At 34.8% G+C, this 23,088-nt stretch overlaps 1 protein-coding gene across 1 annotated transcript; it reads left to right on the forward strand.

Annotated features, from left to right (window-relative positions):
- Positions 1-876: 876 nt before the first annotated feature.
- Positions 877-22,017, forward strand: LOC139097941 (protein PFF0380w). The gene is made up of 9 exons (XM_070649963.1): positions 877-1,294; positions 2,369-3,073; positions 4,945-5,190; positions 6,662-6,884; positions 7,980-8,342; positions 16,369-16,440; positions 16,589-17,009; positions 21,509-21,745; positions 21,844-22,017. The coding sequence occupies exons 1-9, from the start codon at positions 877-879 to the stop codon at positions 22,015-22,017; spliced, it is 2,859 nt and encodes a 952-aa protein (XP_070506064.1).
- Positions 22,018-23,088: the final 1,071 nt, after the last annotated feature.

The raw sequence follows: 23,088 nt of genomic DNA on the forward strand, positions 1-23,088 counted from the left end.
GCGACATAAAATTTATAAGGAATCATCCTTCGTTTGTCATTGATATGGCTGCTAAATAGAGGCCTAATGAGACATAGAGACCTTTTCTAGATAGACAGACAGTCATAGAGACCTTTCAAAACAGACAGACAGTCATAAAGACCTTTGTAAACAGACAGACAGTCATTAAGACCTCTCTAGAGAGACAGACAGCCATAGAGACCTCTCTAGAGAGATAGACAATCACAGAGACCTCTCTAGAGAGACAGACAATCATAGAAACCTCTCTATGCACAGACATAGAGACCTATTTTGGCCTCTATGCTCTCTATATCTCTTTAGGCCTCTATTGATAGCTATATGGATGACAAACGGGGGCGGCTTCTATTGGGTGTCGATAAAAGAGCTTAATCGGAGTCTCAAAAGTTCTACGACGAATCCTCCTTCATTTGTGTCGTTTAGCTGAGTATTTTGATGTGTACTTACTTACTTCTTTGGCTGGGTCGCACGAGGGCCCATTGCAGCGCGTAGGGAATATCTGAAGACAGCTCTATCCTTCGAAACCTTCTGCCAGTTCGGGATATTAAGAACTGGCGTCCCTTTTCAACACATACAATCCAGGAATTCTTCTTGAATTTTGATGTGTAATTGAATATACTTTGTTAAACAGAGCTTAAAATTCGCTTGAATGGAGTCAAAGCGCGAATTTTAAATACAGATTCAAAGTTTACTTCGATCTCGGTTTTTATCAAAATTGTATGTAAATCAATTGAAAAACCAAGAAAAAAATCACAGTAAGCATAAAACTGAAATATTCAACTTGCAAAAATATTCAAAAATTCACGCAAGCATTTTAACAATTTACAGCAAATATAGATGCACAACTAAGTATCAAAAATGTGGATATTGGCAATTTTACTCTCAACATTATATTTTACAATGCCAGCAAACTGCAATAATTACGATGGAAATCTAATTCAAATTTCATGTTCAAACAAGAATAATCAAATATTGAAAGCACTTCTAGTTCCATGCCCGACATCACATTCAAAATGTACATCACATGTAGAAATAAGAGGATGGTTAAATGCAAACGAGAAACGTGAAACTTTTTTACTGATTGATGAAGTCTTTGACCTAAAAGAGCAAATAAACTTGCCACTTTTACATCCATATCTTATTCAAGTGTCAGCTACTGAAACTATTGCATCGTTTCCATTAAATTTAGAGGAGATTGTCGACGTGTCTTGTAGTGGAAATGACATGAAAAGAAGGGAAACGTATCAACATGGTCATGATGGAAATTTAAATGAAGGTACGAATAACATAATTCATGTTAAACTGTCAAAATATTTCTTTTTTTATGCTCGTGAAAAAAGTGAATTTTTTAACGATTACGAGTTAGCATGATTTATTTGAAATTGGGGGATGAGACAGGAGTTGACTGACCATCTAAAATGATTTGAGTTATGTATGCTCCCAAATAGCACAAGTCGGTTAATCGATTTAAAATCCATAAACAGAACTGCGTTACTCTAGCATTTGAACCAAATCAGGCACCATTTCAGAGTCGTCGCGGGGGGAGCGGAAAAGGAAAGAATTGGACATACATATGATCACATTAACTGACTTGTACTATTCGGGACAGATATTATTTTAGATTTAAATTACAAATTCCACTGCATTTTTTTACATGCATATATTATTGAGATGAGGGTCCCACCAGGGGTTCAATTGATCGATTTTCGTGATACAAAGGAGTCATTTAGTTATTAAATGGCTAATCGATCAAAAATCCGGCCCCAGAGTAGCATGACAATGACTTTGAGTCATTTGAACAATTGGTATTAAGTCGGTTTAAAACCGGCATCCTGTCAAAGCCCCAATGTCCTGTTGCTGACTATGGATCGACTAACCGACTTATGGTATCCAAGGCAACATTCTTAGAGGAAGGAGGATGGCCTTGATACTTACTTAACTGCTTCGATGATTGTTTAGATCACCCTAACAGATAAAAAGCATTTTCTGAGTATACTCAGAGCATGCTCAATTGTATGCTTTGAGTATGCTCGTTTATGTGAGGATGCTCTTTGTATGTTAGGGTCAATTGTGATCCATGACGTCTCTTACAGTTCCTAAATCTGGCTCTATCGCTGACTTCTGTCTGCCAATTACCGATACCAAATGCCATGCTACCTCCATTAACAGCTTCTCTCCATACCCTTGAGAGCTTATCTCATCAAAAATGCGTCACTAAACGACACTATTTACTGCTAATTTATTTACTGCCAACATTTTTCTTTCCACTCCTTAATTCCTTTTCATTTCCTTTCTCCGACATTTTCATTTCATACATCTCGTACATATGCAACCATACATTAATCAACAGATTTCTTCCAACAAACCGCACAAAACTATAATAATTTATTAAATGCCATAAAAGAGGAAGAAATTGCAATTAAAAAAGACATTCAAAACTTTGTACCTCGAGATAATGGAACATCTGTACGAAATGAACATGATTTACTGCTGTATTTTAAGGATGATGATATTACTAGAATGCAACATCGAGTTAATTTAAAAAATGATGAAAACATGCAACGTCAGCATGAAAATGAGGGAAAATTAAAAGCTCATGAAACTAAAAACCATGAAATCAAATTTAAAATGGGAAAATTTGAACCATTAGCATCGCATGATGTTGCACAAGTACCCGCACCAAACCATTACAATACAAATAGCAATAATTATCAATTAAAATTTGACGACTATCCAAATAAAATTGAACAAATCGAAATGGCAAATACCACATGCTTAAACGCGAATGGCCATTCTAATAATTATAATTATATGAGTCAACAATCACCCAATTCAAGGACCAATAATCGGTTTTCCATCAATCAGCATCAATTTAATGAAAATGTTAGAACGACAGGTGTAATTAATCATCATCATTATGATGATTTTTTGGGTCGTGACATGAGAGATCAAGCAACGAAATCATCAGTGAATGAAAAAAGTGATTATGTACCGAATGTGATAGATGTACGGGTGAAAATTGGAAATCAACAGAACATTGACCTGAACAAATTAGGTGAGTTGATGAAAATTGGGGAATTAAGTCGTGGAGGGGTTGTTTAACAATGTTTATGGTGGGTATGCCTGAATAGCAGATGTTGGTTAATCAATCCAAAATCCAGAATCAGGACGGCCTGACTCTTGTATGGTTGGTTTCAGATTTGAACTGAATCCGGCTCCAAGTCAAAGATGCACCAGTCTTGTGTCGGATTTTGGATCGAACTCCACAAACCAGTGAGTTCGGGATAAGGTTTCCAGCATTTCCGTTTCCGTATGTTTTCGGGAATCGTTCCCGTTCTCGGGAATTCCTGAGAAAATTCCGGTTTTTGGAAACCTTAATTCGGGATGCATTTTAAAATGATGTCGACAGTGATTCAGGTCGGGAGAATCGGGAGTAGGAAGGGGGTTAGGAAGTAGAACGGGGATTGAGAGTGGGTCATGATTAAGAAAACTAATAAAAATAGTCTCCGTAAAGAACACGATGTAGAAATAGTCGAAAATCCGATCAATACCAACTGGATGCGGCTGGACTTCGACAGATCTGATCTGAGGCCAATGTCACACTGAATGTAACGCCCTGTGCCTTCCGGATTCTAAAATCTGACCAATGAGAACTTCGACAGATCTGGTCTGCATCCAGAGACACAATGACTTGAGGCTGGAATTTCGAATATTTTTATGCCGGGTTCTTTGACAATTCCACTAATTCTACATTGTTATCAGATCTACATGACCATGACATAATACCATTCAAAATGTGATGATATTAATTCCTCTTTCATCCTTTTCCTTCATCTCCATTCTATTATATCTCATTATTATTTGTCATACATAAGCTTACTTTCTGCTCTAGTTTGTTAATCTAATCTCATTTGTCATATCTTACTTGCTTGTTATTTATTAAAAGTACTCGTTGACAAGTTTTTCTTTTCCTTTCCTTTCTGCACATTTCGTGGTACTTTCTCCTAGACTACTTTCTACTTTGTTTCATGTTATTTAGTTTATATTTTAATGTTCGTTCTACATTTTCTGTCTTTCCGCTTGCATGATTATAGTTTCCTATTTGATGTTAAAGGATTTGAAAAATGGCATCAAAGAGAAAATTAAAATCTTAAAATGTAGGATGCTGTTTAGTTGAGTGTAAATACGTAGTTTAGTCAAATAGGAGATGATTTAGATGTGATTAATGACTTTCGTTGGGGATTTTGAATTTATGCATGTTGATCTAAAGCAGTGATGGGTTAACTGTGTGTCGCGACAGATTAGAGTCGCCAATAATCCTTGGAAATACCATGAACAGGTGGACATTTATGAATTTAGACGAGGTTAACCGCCTAAATGTGCCGGGATAAATGAAAGATGGCCTAGACTAAAATTCCTTAAGAGGCAATGAGCATACTCATCAAAATTATCGTGCTCGTGAGTCAATACAGCTGAACATGCTCAATTTTGTAAGCAAACTCATGAGAATGATTCTTGTCTGTTCGGGATTGTGTCTATCCTCAGCACATAAGTCAAAAACAACAATGTCTTCAACCTTTTTGCTAGCATCACAGCTTTATCAGTAATTTAACTTTACTAAAACTTTTCTACATTGACGTTATTTACATCAATTTTCATAGATTAAGCTTTCATTTCAATGAAATTCAATCAAAAAACTTTTAGATTCATTAATCCTCCGCTCATTCGCTCTATGTTGAATAACAAAAATCTATTAAATTGCCTCGTAAGCACTTTCGCATGCTATCAACGAGTCTAGAGTCTCAATTCTAAAAAAAAAATTGATTTTTGCTGATTTTCATAATCCTTGCCATTCAAGCGTAATATCGATAGAATTAGTAACATAAATTGACAATATTTTTTTTATTCTACTCGATATTCATATAGCTGATGATAGTCAACGGAATGAAAATCAATTAAGCAGCAGTTTTTTGAAATCTCAGAACGATAAATCTACATCGATGAATTATAAATTTTCATTTGATGACAATCGAACAATTCCAATTGATTTATCGATAAAGACTGGCAGTGCATTTATGAATGGAAGAAATGATAGCGGAGATGATGATGATGATGATGAGAATGAGGCTATATACAGTGCAAGAAAAGACAATGAAGATATGAATGAGAATAGTAAGTGAATATGTACATACATACTATCTATATTATATACACCCAATTCCTTTGCTGATACAAGAACGGAAGCCATGTGAAGCCATTTTGTGAAGCCGAAAATTTAGGGGTATCAGGGGGTACGGGGGGTGTAATATGAAGTTATGTGAAATGTGAAGCCGAAAATTTATATCAGGTACGGGGATGTAATGATGCCACATGAAACTATGTGAAGCTGAAGATCACATATACTCTAGTATGTCATATTCGACATAATGGACTATCATCATAATAGAAAGTAATTTTATTAGTAAAATGCGAAATGAATTTCATGAATCGCATATGGTGCTGATGATATTTGTGAACACATATTGTAAGCTTATCCTTATTGCTTTTTGAGGTAGAGTAATATAGTTTTGAGTGTTGATTATTCTGTTTATTTAGCTAATGGCTCTCAAATTTATGCCTAGCGGAGCCTATCTTATCCATCGCGCTGAAAATGTTCAGATATATGCCAGAAATGCACAGAAATAGGCAAAAATATTAGCTAACTAGAGTATCGCTTCTCTGAAGCTGGATTTTCAACCATTTCTGAACTATGCGCTTTCCTAGCTGGTCTATCCGTTGAGCTTAAAACCCTCAAATATGTATGTGCCTAAGCTTTCACTGAAAGCAATTGAGTGATAAATGGCAAAAAATCCGTCGCCTTGCCAACTAGAATAATTTTGGTCAAAGGCTGGATTTTCAATATTTTCTCATTCATGCACTTTCCGGGCTGATCTATCCACCGAGCTTAAAAACTTAGGAGCATGCTCGGAAAGCAGCCGGGACAAAAATGGCTGAAAATCCATCGCCTGGTCAACTAGACTCCGTTCTAAGAATGGATTTCTTCAAATCTGGCTTAAAGTCAGAGTAAGGATGGACCAAGTTTGGATTTTTGGCCATTTCTATTTCATATGCTTTCCGTGTTGGTCTTTCTGACGAGCATGATTGCCTTTTACTTTTTGGATGCCATTCGTTTGTGTTATGTTTTCGTTCTTAGTCCAGTCCTGTTTGTATTCGGTTGCTGTCTTGCACATGGACTTGGAGATGGTAGATTGTAAATTTTACTATTCATATCCTGATTGTGGCTTTTAATCAACCTTTTAAGTTCATATCTTGAGACAGGGCTTAGTTGGCAACAGTGCATTTAGTGACAACAGTAGATATCTCCAGAAAGCATGCACTTGACATTTGGTGAACTTCAGAATCAGACTTCGGGTATCCCAATCCCCCATTTGGACCCCAAAGACTGCTAGCATTTTCCTTACTTCAAGACTCAATTTCCTTTTAAATGACAAACTTTAATGTAATTTTCTACAATTTCCCTCAACAATCTTGACCCTCATCTCAACTAGTAGCTCAAATATATATATTTTTCCATTTCTGAATACATTCATTGATTTTTTTTTTCTTCTATCCATTTCCAACTTCTTCTTCTACTCTATCATAGTATCAATGGCATCTTCTGCTGGTCATCATCATCAAGCGTACAACAGTAATAGCAATAAAAATAATCAAATTGATTCCACTGAGGATGATATAAATACATTGATTAAAAATGAAAGCATAGTCGATGATATGCATGAAAATGGGAATGAGATTGCAGATTTAAATAGATTTCGGAGATATATTGATGAGACTATATCAATGAATAAAAGTTTGAGATCGCAAAAGTAATGAATTTATATCTTTATATACAAGTTTTTTTGAGTAGAAAAGTTTCATTGAGATTTTATTTATAGATACTCAGTTTACAAACTTGACTTGCCAACGTATGGAAATGAGATGAAATTTCAATTTTTTCGATTGAAAGGAGAAACTTGGATCAAAATTCAACCAACTGTTGAGTAAGTGGATAATTTAATTAATTTGCTGCTGTGGGATTGTTTAGATATGATATAACCTAGCTGGTATAGAGTATATGTTCATATTACAGAAAGACCACCTACTTACTTACTAGGGGCGCACGTAGGCCAATTCCCGCGGGTAGAGAATTTCTAAAGACCGGACATTTGAAGTCCGATAGTCCGGACTCCAAAAAAAAGTGGAGTTCGACTCTACAAAGTCCGGACTCCAGTGGATACTTTTTGGACTTTTGGAGTCCGGGCTCCAAAGTCATGCCAACTCTGAAAGACAGCTTTAACCTTCGAAACCTTCTGCCAGTTTAGGATATTAAGGATTCTAGCGTCCTTTTCAACACACCCAACCAAACTTGGAATTCTTTGGTCTTCTTCGCAATTTCTTGCCTTCCAAAGTCTGCAGATGTTACTTTAAGAACTGAGGCAACACTTGACCTTCTGTACACATGGCATGCCCATCTCAAGCGAACAGAAAGTCCACTCCGGTACTTAAAAGTTGTGTCTTTGTCTGTTAAGGGGAGAGCATGGCAATAAAGGGTGGATCTCTCTTAGGGTAGAGGAAGGCAGGAACGGGTGGATCGCTCTTAGGGTAGATAAAGGCAGGGAAGGGTAGATCGCGCCTAAGTGTAGGAAGTGGAGCGGCTAGAGTTGTGTAATAAAAGAACGACAATTTAGCGACCTATATGACATCTAGCAAAAGCAGTGGTGGGCAACCTGTGTGCCTCGAGTCGCTTGTATGCCGTAAAAACTGCATGGAAATGCCATGAACCGTATGCTTTGTGTACTTTCGATCGAGGCACTTTTATGTGACACAAAAACTTAATAGGTTGTCCACCACTTAACTAGTGCAAAGTTACAAGTCTTTAAATCCTTTTGAATCTATGTCTAATCAACAACCTTCCTTTCCAGACTCTCAAGCTCAATCAAAACTCATCAAAATGGTAACTTCTCAATCGAAATTAATGAGCGAAGTGATCATTCAGAACTTTTTGACAGAAGTCTCATGAGACTGCTTATATCAAATGACCAAAATTCTCAAGAGCATTCCATCATCGACTTAAATGGCGATAAAATTGAAAATCTAAACGATGAGATTAAAAAATCATTTTGTGGTAGCAATGAAAAGCATAAACGTTCAATCATAAATCTCCGCGAGACGAACTTAATGCCAACTAATGAAAATGTAATCACAAAATGTCCAACCGGATTGAATGCTGATAGAAATTGCTTGAATTTAAGAGATAATGATGCGATAAGTAAACAATTTTCATGGTAAATTGAAATTTAATCGATTTGCTAATTCTTTGACTTTATTTTCTCTATTTCATGGCTTTTTTTGTACCCCAACATGCCATTCCATACATATAATATTAATAGCATGGAGACTAAATGTCGTAATACCATTTCAACACAATGAAATACTCGATAAGCGTTTACCATTTGTTAAAATATCAAGCATTTATATCGACACATCCGATGGAATCAACATGTTTGCACAATTTGAAATCACTAGTATGGATCACTTTACTAGATATTTCAATTTATCATTTAGTCATTGTGATATACTTGAGCGTTTAAACATTTCACATTCATTTGTGCTTTCACCCGGGATGTCTGATGTTGTAAATATGACAATAGCAACGCCATTTTATACGATACAGTATAAAGATCAAAAGTGTAAAGGTGCGTATGATGGCTTTTTAATTATGATTGATTGCAAATAAGCTAGCTATAGACTCTTTTTGTTTTGTATGGGAATATTGGGTTTTTTGGTGTAGTAGCTTGAAGGTTTGAGAGGTAAGGTTTCGTATTTCGGGCTGAAATTTTGAAGATTTTTTGGATAATTTGTAGAAATTTAACATGAAATTTTGAAAAATCTGTTAAAACTTTAGAGAATTATTCCAAATTAAGAACTAAATTTACTTGAAGCTTGAACAAAATTTTTATAAAAATTCTCAGCCCGGAATTCCAAAATCTCCCTCTGACCCTCACGCACACAAAACACACAAAAAACATCAAAAACTTTTTCTCAGCAACCATTTCTTTTTTTTCTGCATTATTTATTTATTTATCAATAATTTTCTCATCTCGTTCGTTGTTTGTGTGCTTGTAAGTCTCGGTCTCATAATGTCTCTAAAGATAAATTATTAAATACTCATTTTTTGTGGTCTTCATCCTCAAATTTTTTTCTGCTTCACAGTCAACATAATGGCCATCGGACGAAACGACAATGTCATTGTAGCACAGAGGGATTTCCAAATAAGTCCAAAAAACAAACGATGTTTATGTCTTTGGATGTGCTCATGCTTTTGCTTTGATAACTTTCTCACTGTTGAATCCAAGGACTTGTGCAAGATGATGTCAACGAGAAATGAAATTTATGCTGGATTTGTTGATGATGAGAATTATGATGAAGATGATGAAAATGATGTTGAACTTTTGAGTGGAATGATTTCGAGGAAATTGTTGATGTTGCTTCCGTTTATGGTTGTGCTGATTGTTTTGTTGATGGGTGAGTAAATTGGGGATTAATTTGTGGTTTAGAGTTTTTTGGATTAAATGACTGGAAATGATGCAATTATGATGGAAATTGCTTGATTTACATGAAATTTGTAATGATAATTGCAAGGGGGAGGAACTTAAAAATTTACCTGCATTTACATGCATTTACCTGCATTTACATGCATTTTCATGCATTTACATGCATTTACATGCATTTAAATGCATTCACATGCATTCACATGCATTTACCTGCATTTTAATAAAACTGGATTTTTAACGGATATATTCATCCTAAAAACTTTTTGATAATGTTTCCAAGATTTTTTTACACTCTGGTAACTAAATGGAGCCGAAATTTGATTTTTTTTATGGTTTAACAACCTAGTGATTCAAAAAATGACAAAATTCGACTTTTCTGAAGAATTTTTTTCCTCTTTTAAAAAAATTAGTTCGAAATTCGATTTTTAAGAGGAGTTTTTCACTGTAGATTAGGGTTGGATAAATATACGTTTATATGCGTACTTTATACAAAAAAATTTACGTATATGTATACTCAAAATCACAAAAACCGTTAAATGTATGTGATTTTGTTCATTATTAAATATCATTTCTTTGTTTATAATGAGTCTAGATGTTCATAGATTAAAGAGTTGAGGATTCTGGATGTTATTTAGATTTATTATGCTCTATTTGTTCGCGCTGGATGTCACTGGATCTTAGTTTTTGTTCATAATAGTTCCCATAATCCCATAATCCCATAATCCCGATTAAATTGTTTGGTACAGATTTAAAATATTATCCAGCAACATTCAGTGCTATTAAACAACAGACAATGAGCATACTCCCCTAAATGAGCGTTAACATGATTATAATCATTCAATATTATAGAGAATGCACATTTTTGTTATCAAGCAAGTCCATATCTGCTCGGGTATGTTTACATTTCAGTAACATCCAAAACAAGGTTCTATATAATAAGATCCAGGTACATCCAGAATACTCAAATACATAACAGAATTGTCAGATAGATGCCTGTGGCTAGCTATTTCTTGTTATATTTTGACTTAGCCTAGGCATTTCCTTTAGAAAGGCAAACAAATTTGCCTAGGCAAAGATTATACCTAGGCAAAGGCACTGTATAGCCAAAGGCAATACTTTTTGTCTTTACATAGACTTGTTTATGATAAGTATGCCTATGCCTAAGCAAACCTAGCAAAGATTTGAGTAGATAAATAATGTTTTTTGTTGAAATGAGAAAAAATGATGTACCTAGATAAATACTATTACCTATGACTAGGCAGTGCCTTTGCCTAGGTATTGTTTTTGGCTAGTCAAACCTACAAGGAGGCAAATTTATTTTCCTTTCTAAAGGTAATATCTGTGATGGATTTTTGCCTTTGATAATAATTCGATACGTAACAACTTTGTACAAAACATCAAAGTGTATCCAAGTCAATATAAAGTGTAAAAATAAGATCCAGTAATTTCCAGATCTATAGTACACAAAACTAAAATCCAGTAACATCCAATATCAACTAGTATATTGGATAGAAGCCCTACATTGATATATTCACACCGGGCCCTAAAAGTATTTCAGGTAGGCCAAGCTTGATACAAAATTTAGGGGATCAGGTTAAGCGGATAGGTTAAGCTTCGATTGACTTGGCAATAAGGAAAACTAATGAACAATTCGGTTTTTCTGAGGAATTTTCATCCAAATTCCAAGTTAAAATTGAACTTTTTCGAACTATTACTTTCTTTTTCAAGACTACTTTTAAATACCAATTTCCGGGTTATTATCGTTTGGTTTTTATTCATAAGTAAGAAAATTGAGGCGAAATCGGTTTTTCCGGGAATTTTCCACCCATCTATAGGAAAATCGAGGCAATTCCGATGTATTGCTTCATTTTCTATGGCACCTGCATTTACATGCATTTACCTGCATTCACATGCATTTACCTGCATTTACCTGCATTCACATGCATTTACCTGCATTTACATGCATTTACATGCATTTCACCTGCATTTACATGAAAAAAATGTAAGTTCCTCCCCCTTGGATAATTGCTATAAATCCTATATCCTGCAACTAAATCTATATCTAGAGCTGTGCTGTTCAAACATTGTATTGTTGATGCTTTAATCGTGTCTTCCCACCAAGATGTCCCATGGCATGTTGATCAAGGTGTTCGTTAACTTATTATATAATCGACGTTTTGAACCCTATCTACCTGCTTCCCCTTTCCGTTACAAAATTACCTTAGATGTCACAAGTTATCGATTCTTATCCCTAAAAACGTTAAGTAACAAGTGAACGGCCCCTACCCGGATAACACACGATGCAAAAAAGACTGAAAATATAGCCCTAAGCCATCGTGATTGTATGTTGCCCGAGTGTACAAAGAGCACGCTAAGAGCATGCTCAAATTTTCGCTGAGCACGCTAGTGTGAGCATGCTCTTTCATACAAAACCTGATGTCACTACTTTACGCTTCTGAGCACGCTCAGAGAGCATGCTCTTTTAACGTGCTCAGAGCACATCGTGAGCATGCTCTAGAATGTGATGTGACATGAGACATTTTTTGAAAAGTGTCATGTGACATAAAGTTGAGCATGCTCAGAGCATACTTAGGAGCATGCTCAATGAGCATACTCAAGAGCATGCTCACTGAGTATGCTCTAGAGCGTGCTCACTAAGCATGCATAAATATGCAAAATTTAAAAAAAATTAATTAAATTCACTTAGGGGAGAGAGAGAGGAGAGTGTACTTTTTTAATCCTATAATATTAGTAGTATTAGAAAATGTTATTGTAATAAATCCTGTTTAATTAATAATCTGAAAAAACCAAAGTTAGAAAATTTCGCTTTCACCTGGATTCGAACCTGAGACCGCTTCGTTGCTATATGAGACCATCGCCTTAACCATTACTCCACCGCTGTATTTTACCTAATAGTTTATAGATGGCAAAAACCATATATAAATCTTATGTATTTTACTGATTAATTTTAAGAGTTTTTTGGTTATTTTTTCGGTGTTTCACTGTATTTTCAGGTGGATAATTTTCATAAAATTTTCCAAAATTTTCCAAGTTTTCTTGTTGTGCTCATAGTGTGCTCTTGAGCATGCTCAACGATGTGCTCAGGTGAGCATGCTGAATTTTCATAAATCACATTTTCTCGTTGTGCTCAGAGTGTGCTCTTGAGCATGCTCAACGATGTGCTCAGGTGAGCATGCTGAAATTTCATCGACCACATTTTCTTGTTGTGCTCAGAGTGTGCTCTTGAGCATGCTCAACGATGTGCTCAGGTGAGCATGCTGAAATTTCATCGACCACATTTTCTTGTTGTGCTCAGAGTGTGCTCTTGAGCATGCTCAACGATGTGCTCAGGTGAGCATGCTGAAATTTCATCGACCACATTTTCTTGTTGTGCTCAGAGTGTGCTCTTGAGCATGCTCAACGATGTGCTCAGGTGAGCATGCTGAAATTTCATCGACCACATTTTCTTGTTGTGCTCAGAGTGTGCTCTTGAGCATGCTCAACGATGTGCTCAGGTGAGCATGCTGAAATTTCATCGACCACATTTTCTTGTTGTGCTCAGAGTGTGCTCTTGAGCATGCTCAACGATGTGCTCAGGTGAGCATGCTGAAATTTCATCGACCACATTTTCTTGTTGTGCTCAGAGTGTGCTCTTGAGCATGCTCAACGATGTGCTCAGGTGAGCATGCTGAAATTTCATCGACCACATTTTCTTGTTGTGCTCAGAGTGTGCTCTTGAGCATGCTCAACGATGTGCTCAGGTGAGCATGCTGAAATTTCATCGACCACATTTTCTTGTTGTGCTCAGAGTGTGCTCTTGAGCATGCTCAACGATGTGCTCAGGTGAGCATGCTGAAATTTCATCGACCACATTTTCTTGTTGTGCTCAGAGTGTGCTCTTGAGCATGCTCAACGATGTGCTCAGGTGAGCATGCTGAAATTTCATCGACCACATTTTCTTGTTGTGCTCAGAGTGTGCTCTTGAGCATGCTCAACGATGTGCTCAGGTGAGCATGCTGAAATTTCATCGACCACATTTTCTTGTTGTGCTCAGAGTGTGCTCTTGAGCATGCTCAACGATGTGCTCAGGTGAGCATGCTAAATTTTCATAAACCACATTTTCTCGTTGTGCTCAGAGTGTGCTCTTGAGCATGCTCAACGATGTGCTCAGGTGAGCATGCTGAAATTTCACCGACCACATTTTCTTGTTGTGCTCAGAGTGTGCTCTTGAGCATGCTCAACGATGTGCTCAGGTGAGCATGCTGAAATTTCATCGACCACATTTTCTTGTTGTGCTCAGAGTGTGCTCTTGAGCATGCTCAACGATGTGCTCAGGTGAGCATGCTGAAATTTCATCGACCACATTTTCTTGTTGTGCTCAGAGTGTGCTCTTGAGCATGCTCAACGATGTGCTCAGGTGAGCATGCTGAAATTTCATCGACCACATTTTCTTGTTGTGCTCAGAGTGTGCTCTTGAGCATGCTCAACGACGTGCTCAAGTGAGCATGCTGAAATTTCACAAACCACATTTTCTTGTTGTGCTCAGAGTGTGCTCTTGAGCATGCTCAACGATGTGCTCAGGTGAGCATGTTAAAATAAAATGTGGCATAATACACGAGCATGCTCAAGATATGCTCAGGAGCATGCTCAAGAGTATGCTCAGATGAGCATGCAAATATTTAAAATGCCATTTTGCATGAGCATGCTTAAGATGTGCTCAAGAGCATGCTCAATAGTGTGCTCAGGTGAGCACATCAAAATTTTGATTTTGAGTATGCTCATGAGCATGCTCAGGTGAACGTGCTCACCTGAGCACGCTCAAAAAAATTTTTTATTTTTCGAGAGCACATTCAGAGTGTGCTCATGAGCGTGCTCAGTTGAGCATGCTATGGTGAGCACGTAAAACGATGAATTTGAGCATGCTCAGAAGCGTGCTCACAAAACTGAGCACGCTCTTTGTATACTCGGGTTGAGGCTGGATTTTGTTTAATCCGATCTGGAACCAGAGGCAAGATGAGGTGAAGCCGGATTTTCAACTATGTCCTTTCCGGTCTGGCTTTAAAATTTTCCAATTTTGGGGGCTTCCTATCAATTTTGACGTGTAATAAATCGGTTTAGAACCACAGGCCTGCATTTCCTACAATTTAGACGAGCAGACCTGCAGCTTTTTGCTGTACCCTTGCTGTTCGTCTAAGAGTGAAGGTCTGGATTTTTGGACGAACACTAAAAATAAGCACAATTTACAATACAAAAGTCCAGACAATACTCAATTCCCTTTCAAGGCAATTAAGTCAACGAAATCATTCAAAAAATCGACAAAAGTTTTCCCAAAGAATTTCCATTTTAAGATTAAATGCTTAGAAATTTCTTTTGATATTTCCTTCCATTTTCTAAAAAACATCATATTAAGCAATTCTTTTGTTATTCTTCGATAAACTTTTCATACCTTCCTCTTACTGCTTTATATATTTTTTCAATAAAAGAAGTAACAAATTATCTTCAGGTCATTGGTTAAACATGCTAGCATTAATTTATCAGAAGTGCTTTAATTTGCGATAAAGACCAATAAAGAATGGAGAATGAGTAGACAGATCTCTCGGTGCTTGCTTTGCTTTTTCTTGTTATTACTCATGGCATTAATTTAAGCTTGATAAATATTCATGAATGAAGCTTCGAGGATGAACAAAAATTTTTTCGTTTTTTGATTATTTCGCGAATTTGACCCAGTTTGAAAATGACTTTTAATGATGATAATTAAAGAGTTTTTGATTATGCTCTTTTAAGTCTGGCAGGGAATTTTTCGGTGATGAAATTATTTGATGAATTATTTAGGAAATTTTTGAATTTTAAAATGAAGACATAATTTTGAATGGTGCAGATAGAGAGATTTTTACTGCATAGCAGTTAAATGGCATATTTTAAGTAAGCGCTTTCTAGTCTTTCTATGATTTTTCTTGAAAAAAATCAGAAAATTTCCACAAAGTTTTGCGATACATCCAAAAAATTCAGTTTTGAACCCAAATTCTAAAGGATCCTGGAAGACACTTAGCGTAGAAAATCCGGATCCTGACCAGCCAAACTTTGCCCCTGGGAATATTTGATGAAAAATAAACTCAGGCTATGGTCAAATCGATCTAATTCTTGACTTTTGTCCATTTCTACCGCGTGTACTTTCTGGGGACTAAGATATGGGGTAGATTTTACCGATGATGGTATGATACGATACAGCAAGATATAAGCACACCACTGAAACTTTACGAAACTTAGTATGGCAAAGACCTATTCCGTAGCAATGGTACACCAGTGGATGGTTCATCAATTATGCACCTGTAGTTCGGTGAATAGGTACGATAATGACACAACAATGGTACAGGTGCATCGGTGGAATGAAAAAAAAAAAAAATTACGGGATTGGTGCTTCTGTTTCGTTTCATTGATGTATCAATATCGTAGTATTCTGGAAGTACCACCGGCTCGATAAACTATTGGTATGGGATAGATAGATATTACATTGAAATCCTTAGTTTATCATTGTATAGTACTAATGGTGTACCTAAACCCTACCGTACCGTGCTATGCCATACCCTACCACCACTTGAGAAATTGACCGTTTTATGATTTAAAATTCATAAACTCTAAAACTTTTATTGATTCCAAAAGATTTAAAATTTTCAAATCCCCTTAATTTATTTATAACATTTTAACCTTTCAACAAAACTTTTCTGTAATATTATCTTCCATTCGACAAATGTTATAGGATGCATCAAAGCAATATTAGGTTGTTGCTTCAGGCAAATCGACATTTGGAAGTTCAACCACGTGCAATCATGTAAGCCATATCGAGAATCAGGAAGGTAAAAGATCATAAACATTTCATAATGTATTCACATCTCATTTTAATGAACAAAAAAAAAAAAGTAGGAAATTTACATCTTGTTATTCTTATTCTATCCTTAAAAACACACACAAAATTTTAGATGCTGGAAAGTTTTCGTAAATACAATTTTCTTCTTTCTCCTTCCAATTGTATGGTGCACAAAATGCTGTACGATTGGAACTGATGAGAAAATTGATTCAGAAAAATCGTTTTACATAAAACGTTCAGTTGTCCGTAAGGAAGGATATAGTGATGAGGACGATGATGACGATGATGATGACGAGGATGGCGATGTTGAGAAATGGAAACTTTTGCGTCCAAACATTCCATCATCTGAATACAGTTCGATTTTTGAGCAGCACAAACGCTCGTCTGAAACAGTCTTTAATGTGACAAATTTACCAAATCCCTTCGATGACAGCAGCAACCAAAGCTTGTATGATGATGATGAAATGTTTACAAAAGACACAGAATTTGTTGTGAATGCCATAAATGAGAGTCACGAGTCATTACGTAAGCTAGTAAGTAAGTACAAAGGAACCGCAATTTATTTTGATTATCCAGCAATAACTTGATGACAGTTGATAACTTTAAATAGCTGTCGTTTCCTATTGAAATCAGTATGTTATTTCATATGGATTTGTTTGCAAAAAAAAAACTTTTTTTTTGTTTTGTGCTGACTTAAAGTTTATTTTGGGGCTTGTTTTGGGGAATGGATTGATTGGTGATGTTGCTTTGTCCAGTTGACTATGCATTCAATTAGCAGGCAATGAACATGCTTTTATGGTACACAGATATCACTTACTCACTTAATTCGCTGGTCGTACAGATTGATCGAGTTCCATGAAAAAAAAAACCTTTAACTATTCAGATCTTTGAGATCCAGAGCTGCGCTATGGCGTTTCGCGGCTAATGATTGTTTAACGAGTGAGGATGCGCCAGACCACTGCAGTCAATAGACCTACAGTTTATAGTGGGATCCGAACCACTTGAGTTCCATGACCTCCATTAAAATTTCTCCTAAAGTTGGATCCATCGCTGTCCAATTGTTAATATCAAGTTTAATGATATCTCTATCCATAGCTTCTCTTCATGCGTTTTTGGGAATTTCTCGCGTTTTTTTTTGCTATCAACAAAATTTGACTCATAGACCTAATTTAATGGAGATTCTAATAGAGCCCTAACAACCCCTGATCCTGTTTACCTTGAAATACATAAGTACCACTTTGATACCCAAAAGCTGTTTCTTTGTCTGTTAGGGCCCAAAGCATACAACAGAAGTTAGCCATACTTTAACTCAGTTAGACTCCGAATAACACAAGCTGGTTAATCGATCCGAAATTCGGTATCAGAACGACATGAGCCTGGCATTATGCTGAATTCAGTTTAGTTATTGTCATGTCATCCTGAGGTTGAATTTTTGATCGAATAACCGATTTATGCTATTTGACCACCATAAAGAGCTATAAAGAGCTGTTTCTTTGATACCCGTAAGACATACGGCGTAGAAATTGCCGAAATTCATACACAAAGCCATCGTGCCTTCAGTCTGCATTCGGCCTGTGTCACGCTAGAGTCAAGTCAAATTGGGGTCGGATTTTTGATTGTTTCTCCGCATTGAATTTTCCTGGGTAAAATCAACATAAAATGCTCTGTATCTCCACGAAAGTAAGACATTCGTAACCACTTTATTACTTTTGATATATCTGACGAGTCAGTTTGAATGTCTTTCGATGCCATTGAACCTTAATGAAAAACAATTTTTTTGTTGAATGAATAGATATTATCGGACGTCATATCCCATATTTTGAAACTTTAACTTATCTTTTTTTTTACTATTATTTGCGAGACATAAAGCGAAAGCAATTGACTAGACTCGTAAAGAAGTAAGGAAACATAAAAAAAAAGTTAATTGTGATATTTTTTTTGCCAAAAGCAACGCATATTTCACTTTAATAATGTGATTGTTTTGGAATCAAAAAAAAAAAAAGTCTCTAATTGAATCAGCAACAATTGAAATGGCTGGAAATTACGTATTTTAATGAATAATACTTTCCATCTATTTTTGTATGTTTATTGCTGATAATTGAAAATAATGATTAGGTTTGAGGTTTTATTTTTTTTTATTTTGGCAGTCGGAGATTGTTATGTGAATTTTAATAGACGATACCAATGGCTTGTTAGTTATTGTATAGGATTATGGCGAGCGATAACTGTTTGGAATCATTAAATTATTATCCAATAAGTGGAAATTATTAAAGCGTCAATTAATTTGAAATGGAAATTGAGGTGTCATTTGAGTTTGATGGTTTGTTGATTTTTGAGGGAATTTGATGAGTTTATTGAAAATATATTGAATTTTTTAACAATTTTAAATTTTGTTAAATTTTTTTAAAATCTTTCAATTTTTTAAATTTTTTTCATTTTTTCAACAAGTTTCTACATTTTAACAATTTTAAATTTTTCAATAATTTTATATTTTTTAAACATTTCTTAATTTTTTAAAAGTTTTTAATTTTTAACAATTTTGATTTTTTACTATTTTTATCTTTTCAAAAATTCTTGATTCTTTAACAATTTTTAACCGTTTAAATTTTTAATTTTTCAATCTTTTGAATTTGAATTTTTAAACAATTTTTTAATTTTTAACAGTTTGTTTTAATTTTTAACAATTTTGAATTTTGTTGCTATTTTCAAATTTTGAACAATTTTCCAATTTTCAATTTCTAACTTCTAACAATTTTTAATTTTTCTTGACAATTTTCAATTTTTAATAATTTTTGTTTTTTCAACAATTTTTAATTTTTTTTTTACAATTTTGAATATTTTAGCAATTTTGGATTTTTAAACAATTTTAAATTTTTAATTTTTTAACAAATTTTTAATTTTTTAACAAATTTTAATTTTTTAACAAATTTTTAATTTTTTAACAAAATTTAATTTTTTTAAAACAATTTAAAATTTTTTAACAATATTTAATTTATTAATTTTTTAAGAATTTTTAATTTTTAATTTTTTAACATTTTTATAAGCAAATCAAATTTATATAAAATTGTAAACTTCAAATAATCTTAGACAGACTCTTCAACATCTCAATCTCCACACCATACTTCCATGGACAGCACAACAAATCAACCATGACAACATTTTTCAATAAGCTAACGTGAAAAAAAAACTGAAATTCTTTTAAAAACTTTTATTTTATGGATGAAAAATATCAGTTATTTATTCTTCTTTAAATTCCTTTATATTCTTGCTGTCTTTTTTATGTTATCAAACAACAGCTAAAAAGCAAGCGTATACAGACAAAAATTCGTGATTTTCATTGTTTTCATATTTTTTTTTTTTTGCTTACCATAAAAGGAAAGCGAGACAGCAAGTCGACGACTGACTTAAAGAATTTTTTTTTTTCTTTTAACTTCTCTTGAAATTCTAGATTCTTTTGCCGCATACTTTTTATTTGAGTAATAAATATGATAAATAAATCATTTCAGTTACTCGTGGATTCCTTTATAGTAATATTAAAAATGGTATTTTGTTGAAGATGTTTTTGACTTTTTTGGGTTACATGGTACATTGGCAAGCGAGTTTCTTAAATTGAACAAAATATTTAAGGAATTTTTCTTAAATCTCTTTAAATTATTTTGGACAAAATCGATGAATTTTTACAATAAGCCTGACATTGGTGTGGATAGCAAGATGTTAAGGTGGGTTAAGTTTTAGGCATGCGGGTGGCGAAATGATTTAGGAATTTGATGAGACTAAGGATCATGAGTTCGAGACTCGACAGAAGAAATTATTTACTATTTATTCACTACACTGGTGGTACCCCGAGTGGACAAAAATATGTTATAACTAGTTGATGGCAAGTTAATGTTCAGTTGATGACTAGTTCTAACGTATGTTTATCCAATCCAGTGCTGATCAAATTTTATCGAACCATGACCTCTCTTTGATGTCTCTTCAAGCTGCCTTCCTTGCCAATTACTAAGTGTAACACTATCGCTATCAACAGCTGCTTTCCACGAGTTTTTAGGTCGTTATCCTCCTCTTTTTTTCATCTTGAATGTCAGATATGAAAACCTTAACTAATGAAGTTTCCACAAGTCTTCAAATAACGTGTCCAGCGCATTAAACCCTCTTTACTTTAATTCACTTCATTCTTTATTTTCACTTTATTGAATCATATAACATGCAAATTCGGCTCTCTAGTGTAGGCTACAGGTATTATTGTCATCAAAAGAGTTTCTCTAATCCCAATATAAACTGAAGGTCTACTGAATGCGATGGTCTAGCATACCCTTATTCGTTGAACAATCATTAGCAGCAAAGCACCCTAGCGCAGCTCTGAAACTTATTGATCTGAATATCTTACCCGAGTGGACAAGAAGTTGTTAGAACGAGGCATTGACTTGCCTTTTACTAGTTATAAAGTAAAGAGTTTTTGGACGATGTTTCCCATAAATACAGCCCTATCTCCCAAATCCCTTTTGTAGACAGGCTGCTGACGTATATTTATTCAAAAATTCCTTCAAAATAAGCTCAAAAATTACAAATTTAAAAACAATTTTGACCATGAAATCAATTACAGCATAAAGTCATAAACAAAAGCTTCATTTACATACTTTTTTTTTGCGACATGACCGTCAACTTCCATTTCGTATTAAATTTTTTATTATGGTTCATTATATAGACATTGAATATCCATAATAATCAACCATATTCGTGCGTTTATGATTGAAATTATTAGCAACGCAAAAATAATGATACCCAAAAAAATTGTTTCAAGTTCAGCATCTTCAGATACACAAAAGATAATGAAAAAAAAGTAATTCTGTGTAAGAAAAAAATGTCATTCACTGGAACTCGACAACAACAATTTTTTTTATGTGTTTCATGCCTTCGTTTGTTCTTGTTGTTCACCTTCTTTGCCATTTTCATCGGTTCAATTATGGACATTCTACTTATATTATTATTCTTTTCTTCTCATTCAACCTTTACGTTGTTCTTCTTCATGCAGAGCCATCACAGCGAAGAAATCATCGTAAATGATGAGCGTTTTGAGACAGCACAGAAAATGGTAAAAGAATTTTTGGCATCACGAATCGTTTATCGACGTTTTAATAAGCCTATTGGATCGGTAAAAGTTGATGATGAGCAGTCGTATACAATACGCGGATACTTTATACCCGCACAAAATACTGGATATCAATTTATCACTTATAATCCCATTAAGCAATTTTATGATATAACGAGCGTAAGTTTTTATTAATTTAATTATAAATTGACGACAATATTCATAAATTTTTAAAATTTGTTTATCCTTTTTAATGCATGCCACGACCACCAAATCAGACGAATACACTTATCGCAATTGCACCACAAAATCCACTCGATTCGAAAGCTTTTCGTCGCTATTATGCAAACAAAATTGATGTACTTGAGGCAAATGATTTAAGTCTTCAACCATCAACATCTGCGCCGTGCATTAATGTACTCGTACAAGATGTATCCATGTATGGTGAATGATGTGATGTGAATTTTATTTATTTATGCATTATATATTTTTGTGCTCATAGATATACTGTTTTAACTGGAAATGGAAATTTAAAATAAAACTTTTATTGAAATTGTTCAAGAATTTGTAATTTTTCTTAGACAAAAAAATAAAATGTGCTTTTGGAATTTAGTTGTAATTAAATGCGTGATGCTGTTTATGGTTATGTTGAGGTTCTTAGCATTAAAACTCAGCAGACTTTACTTTTAAATTGGCAGAAGTTTTAAAAACTGTAATTAAAAGTTGTTTTATGTTAAATGAAAATTCAAATAGCACAAGGTAGGTAAATGATTCGGAATCTAGCACTGGGTCGGCTTGAACTTGACATAGTGCCGGATCCAAACCGATTCTGGAAACCAGTAAAAGTCAAATTGGTCTGCAGGTCGGTTTTACATTGAATTCTGCATCAAATCAGAGTCATGCCGGCTTTGGGTCGATTAACTGATCAGGAAAGCACATGGCGTAAAAATGACTGACAATTCTGTATCAGGACAGTGTGATTCTTACTTTAGGCTTGCCTATTCGATGAAATCTATCCCTAAGTCAGATTCACTCCGGCCAGTAGATCGATTAATTGACCCAAAAAGCAAATGACGTAGAAATTGCTGACAATCCGGCACAAGGTCAGTGTAATTCTAACCGTAGACTGGCCTATTCGATGAAATCTGACCTCAAACTAGAGTCAAGTCGGGTCTGGGTCGGATTTTTGTTCAGTCCTTCATCGTTTGCTTTCTGGGACAGTTAATAAATTCCCAAGCCTTCATGACTTGATACAGGATTCGAATCAAATCCGGAATCATTCCAGAGTAACGCCGGTCTAGTACCGGTTTATGGATCGATGAACCAACTTATCCCATTCGTGTTTTTAGTCAACAGAAAACGGCCGGTTGATTTGTGCTACTCTGGAAAATTCTTAAAAATTTATTTTATAAACTTAGAATTTTATAAAATTTCATTCATAATTTTGTTGATCTCAACTAGTCAATATCCTAAGATCTTAGTCAATAACTAGCAAATCCATACAAAATTCATACAAAGCATAA

Source organism: Chironomus tepperi, unplaced genomic scaffold (genome assembly GCF_022539635.2).
Source record: "Chironomus tepperi strain 1889 unplaced genomic scaffold, CSIRO-AGI_Ctep_v1 contig_443, whole genome shotgun sequence".
Taxonomy (NCBI): domain Eukaryota; kingdom Metazoa; phylum Arthropoda; class Insecta; order Diptera; family Chironomidae; genus Chironomus; species Chironomus tepperi.

What these genes read in the sequence shown, in the direction of transcription:
- LOC139097941 (XM_070649963.1), top strand. Translation starts at nt 877, where the DNA reads ATGTGGATATTGGCAATTTTACTCTCAACATTATATTTTACAATGCCA. An exon ending in TGAAGATATGAATGAGAATA is followed by an intron (nt 5,191 to 6,661) that starts GTAAGTGAATAT and finishes ACTCTATCATAG; the next exon opens with TATCAATGGCATCTTCTGCT. An exon ending in ACGAGTCATTACGTAAGCTA is followed by an intron (nt 17,010 to 21,508) that starts GTAAGTAAGTAC and finishes TTCTTCATGCAG; the next exon opens with AGCCATCACAGCGAAGAAAT.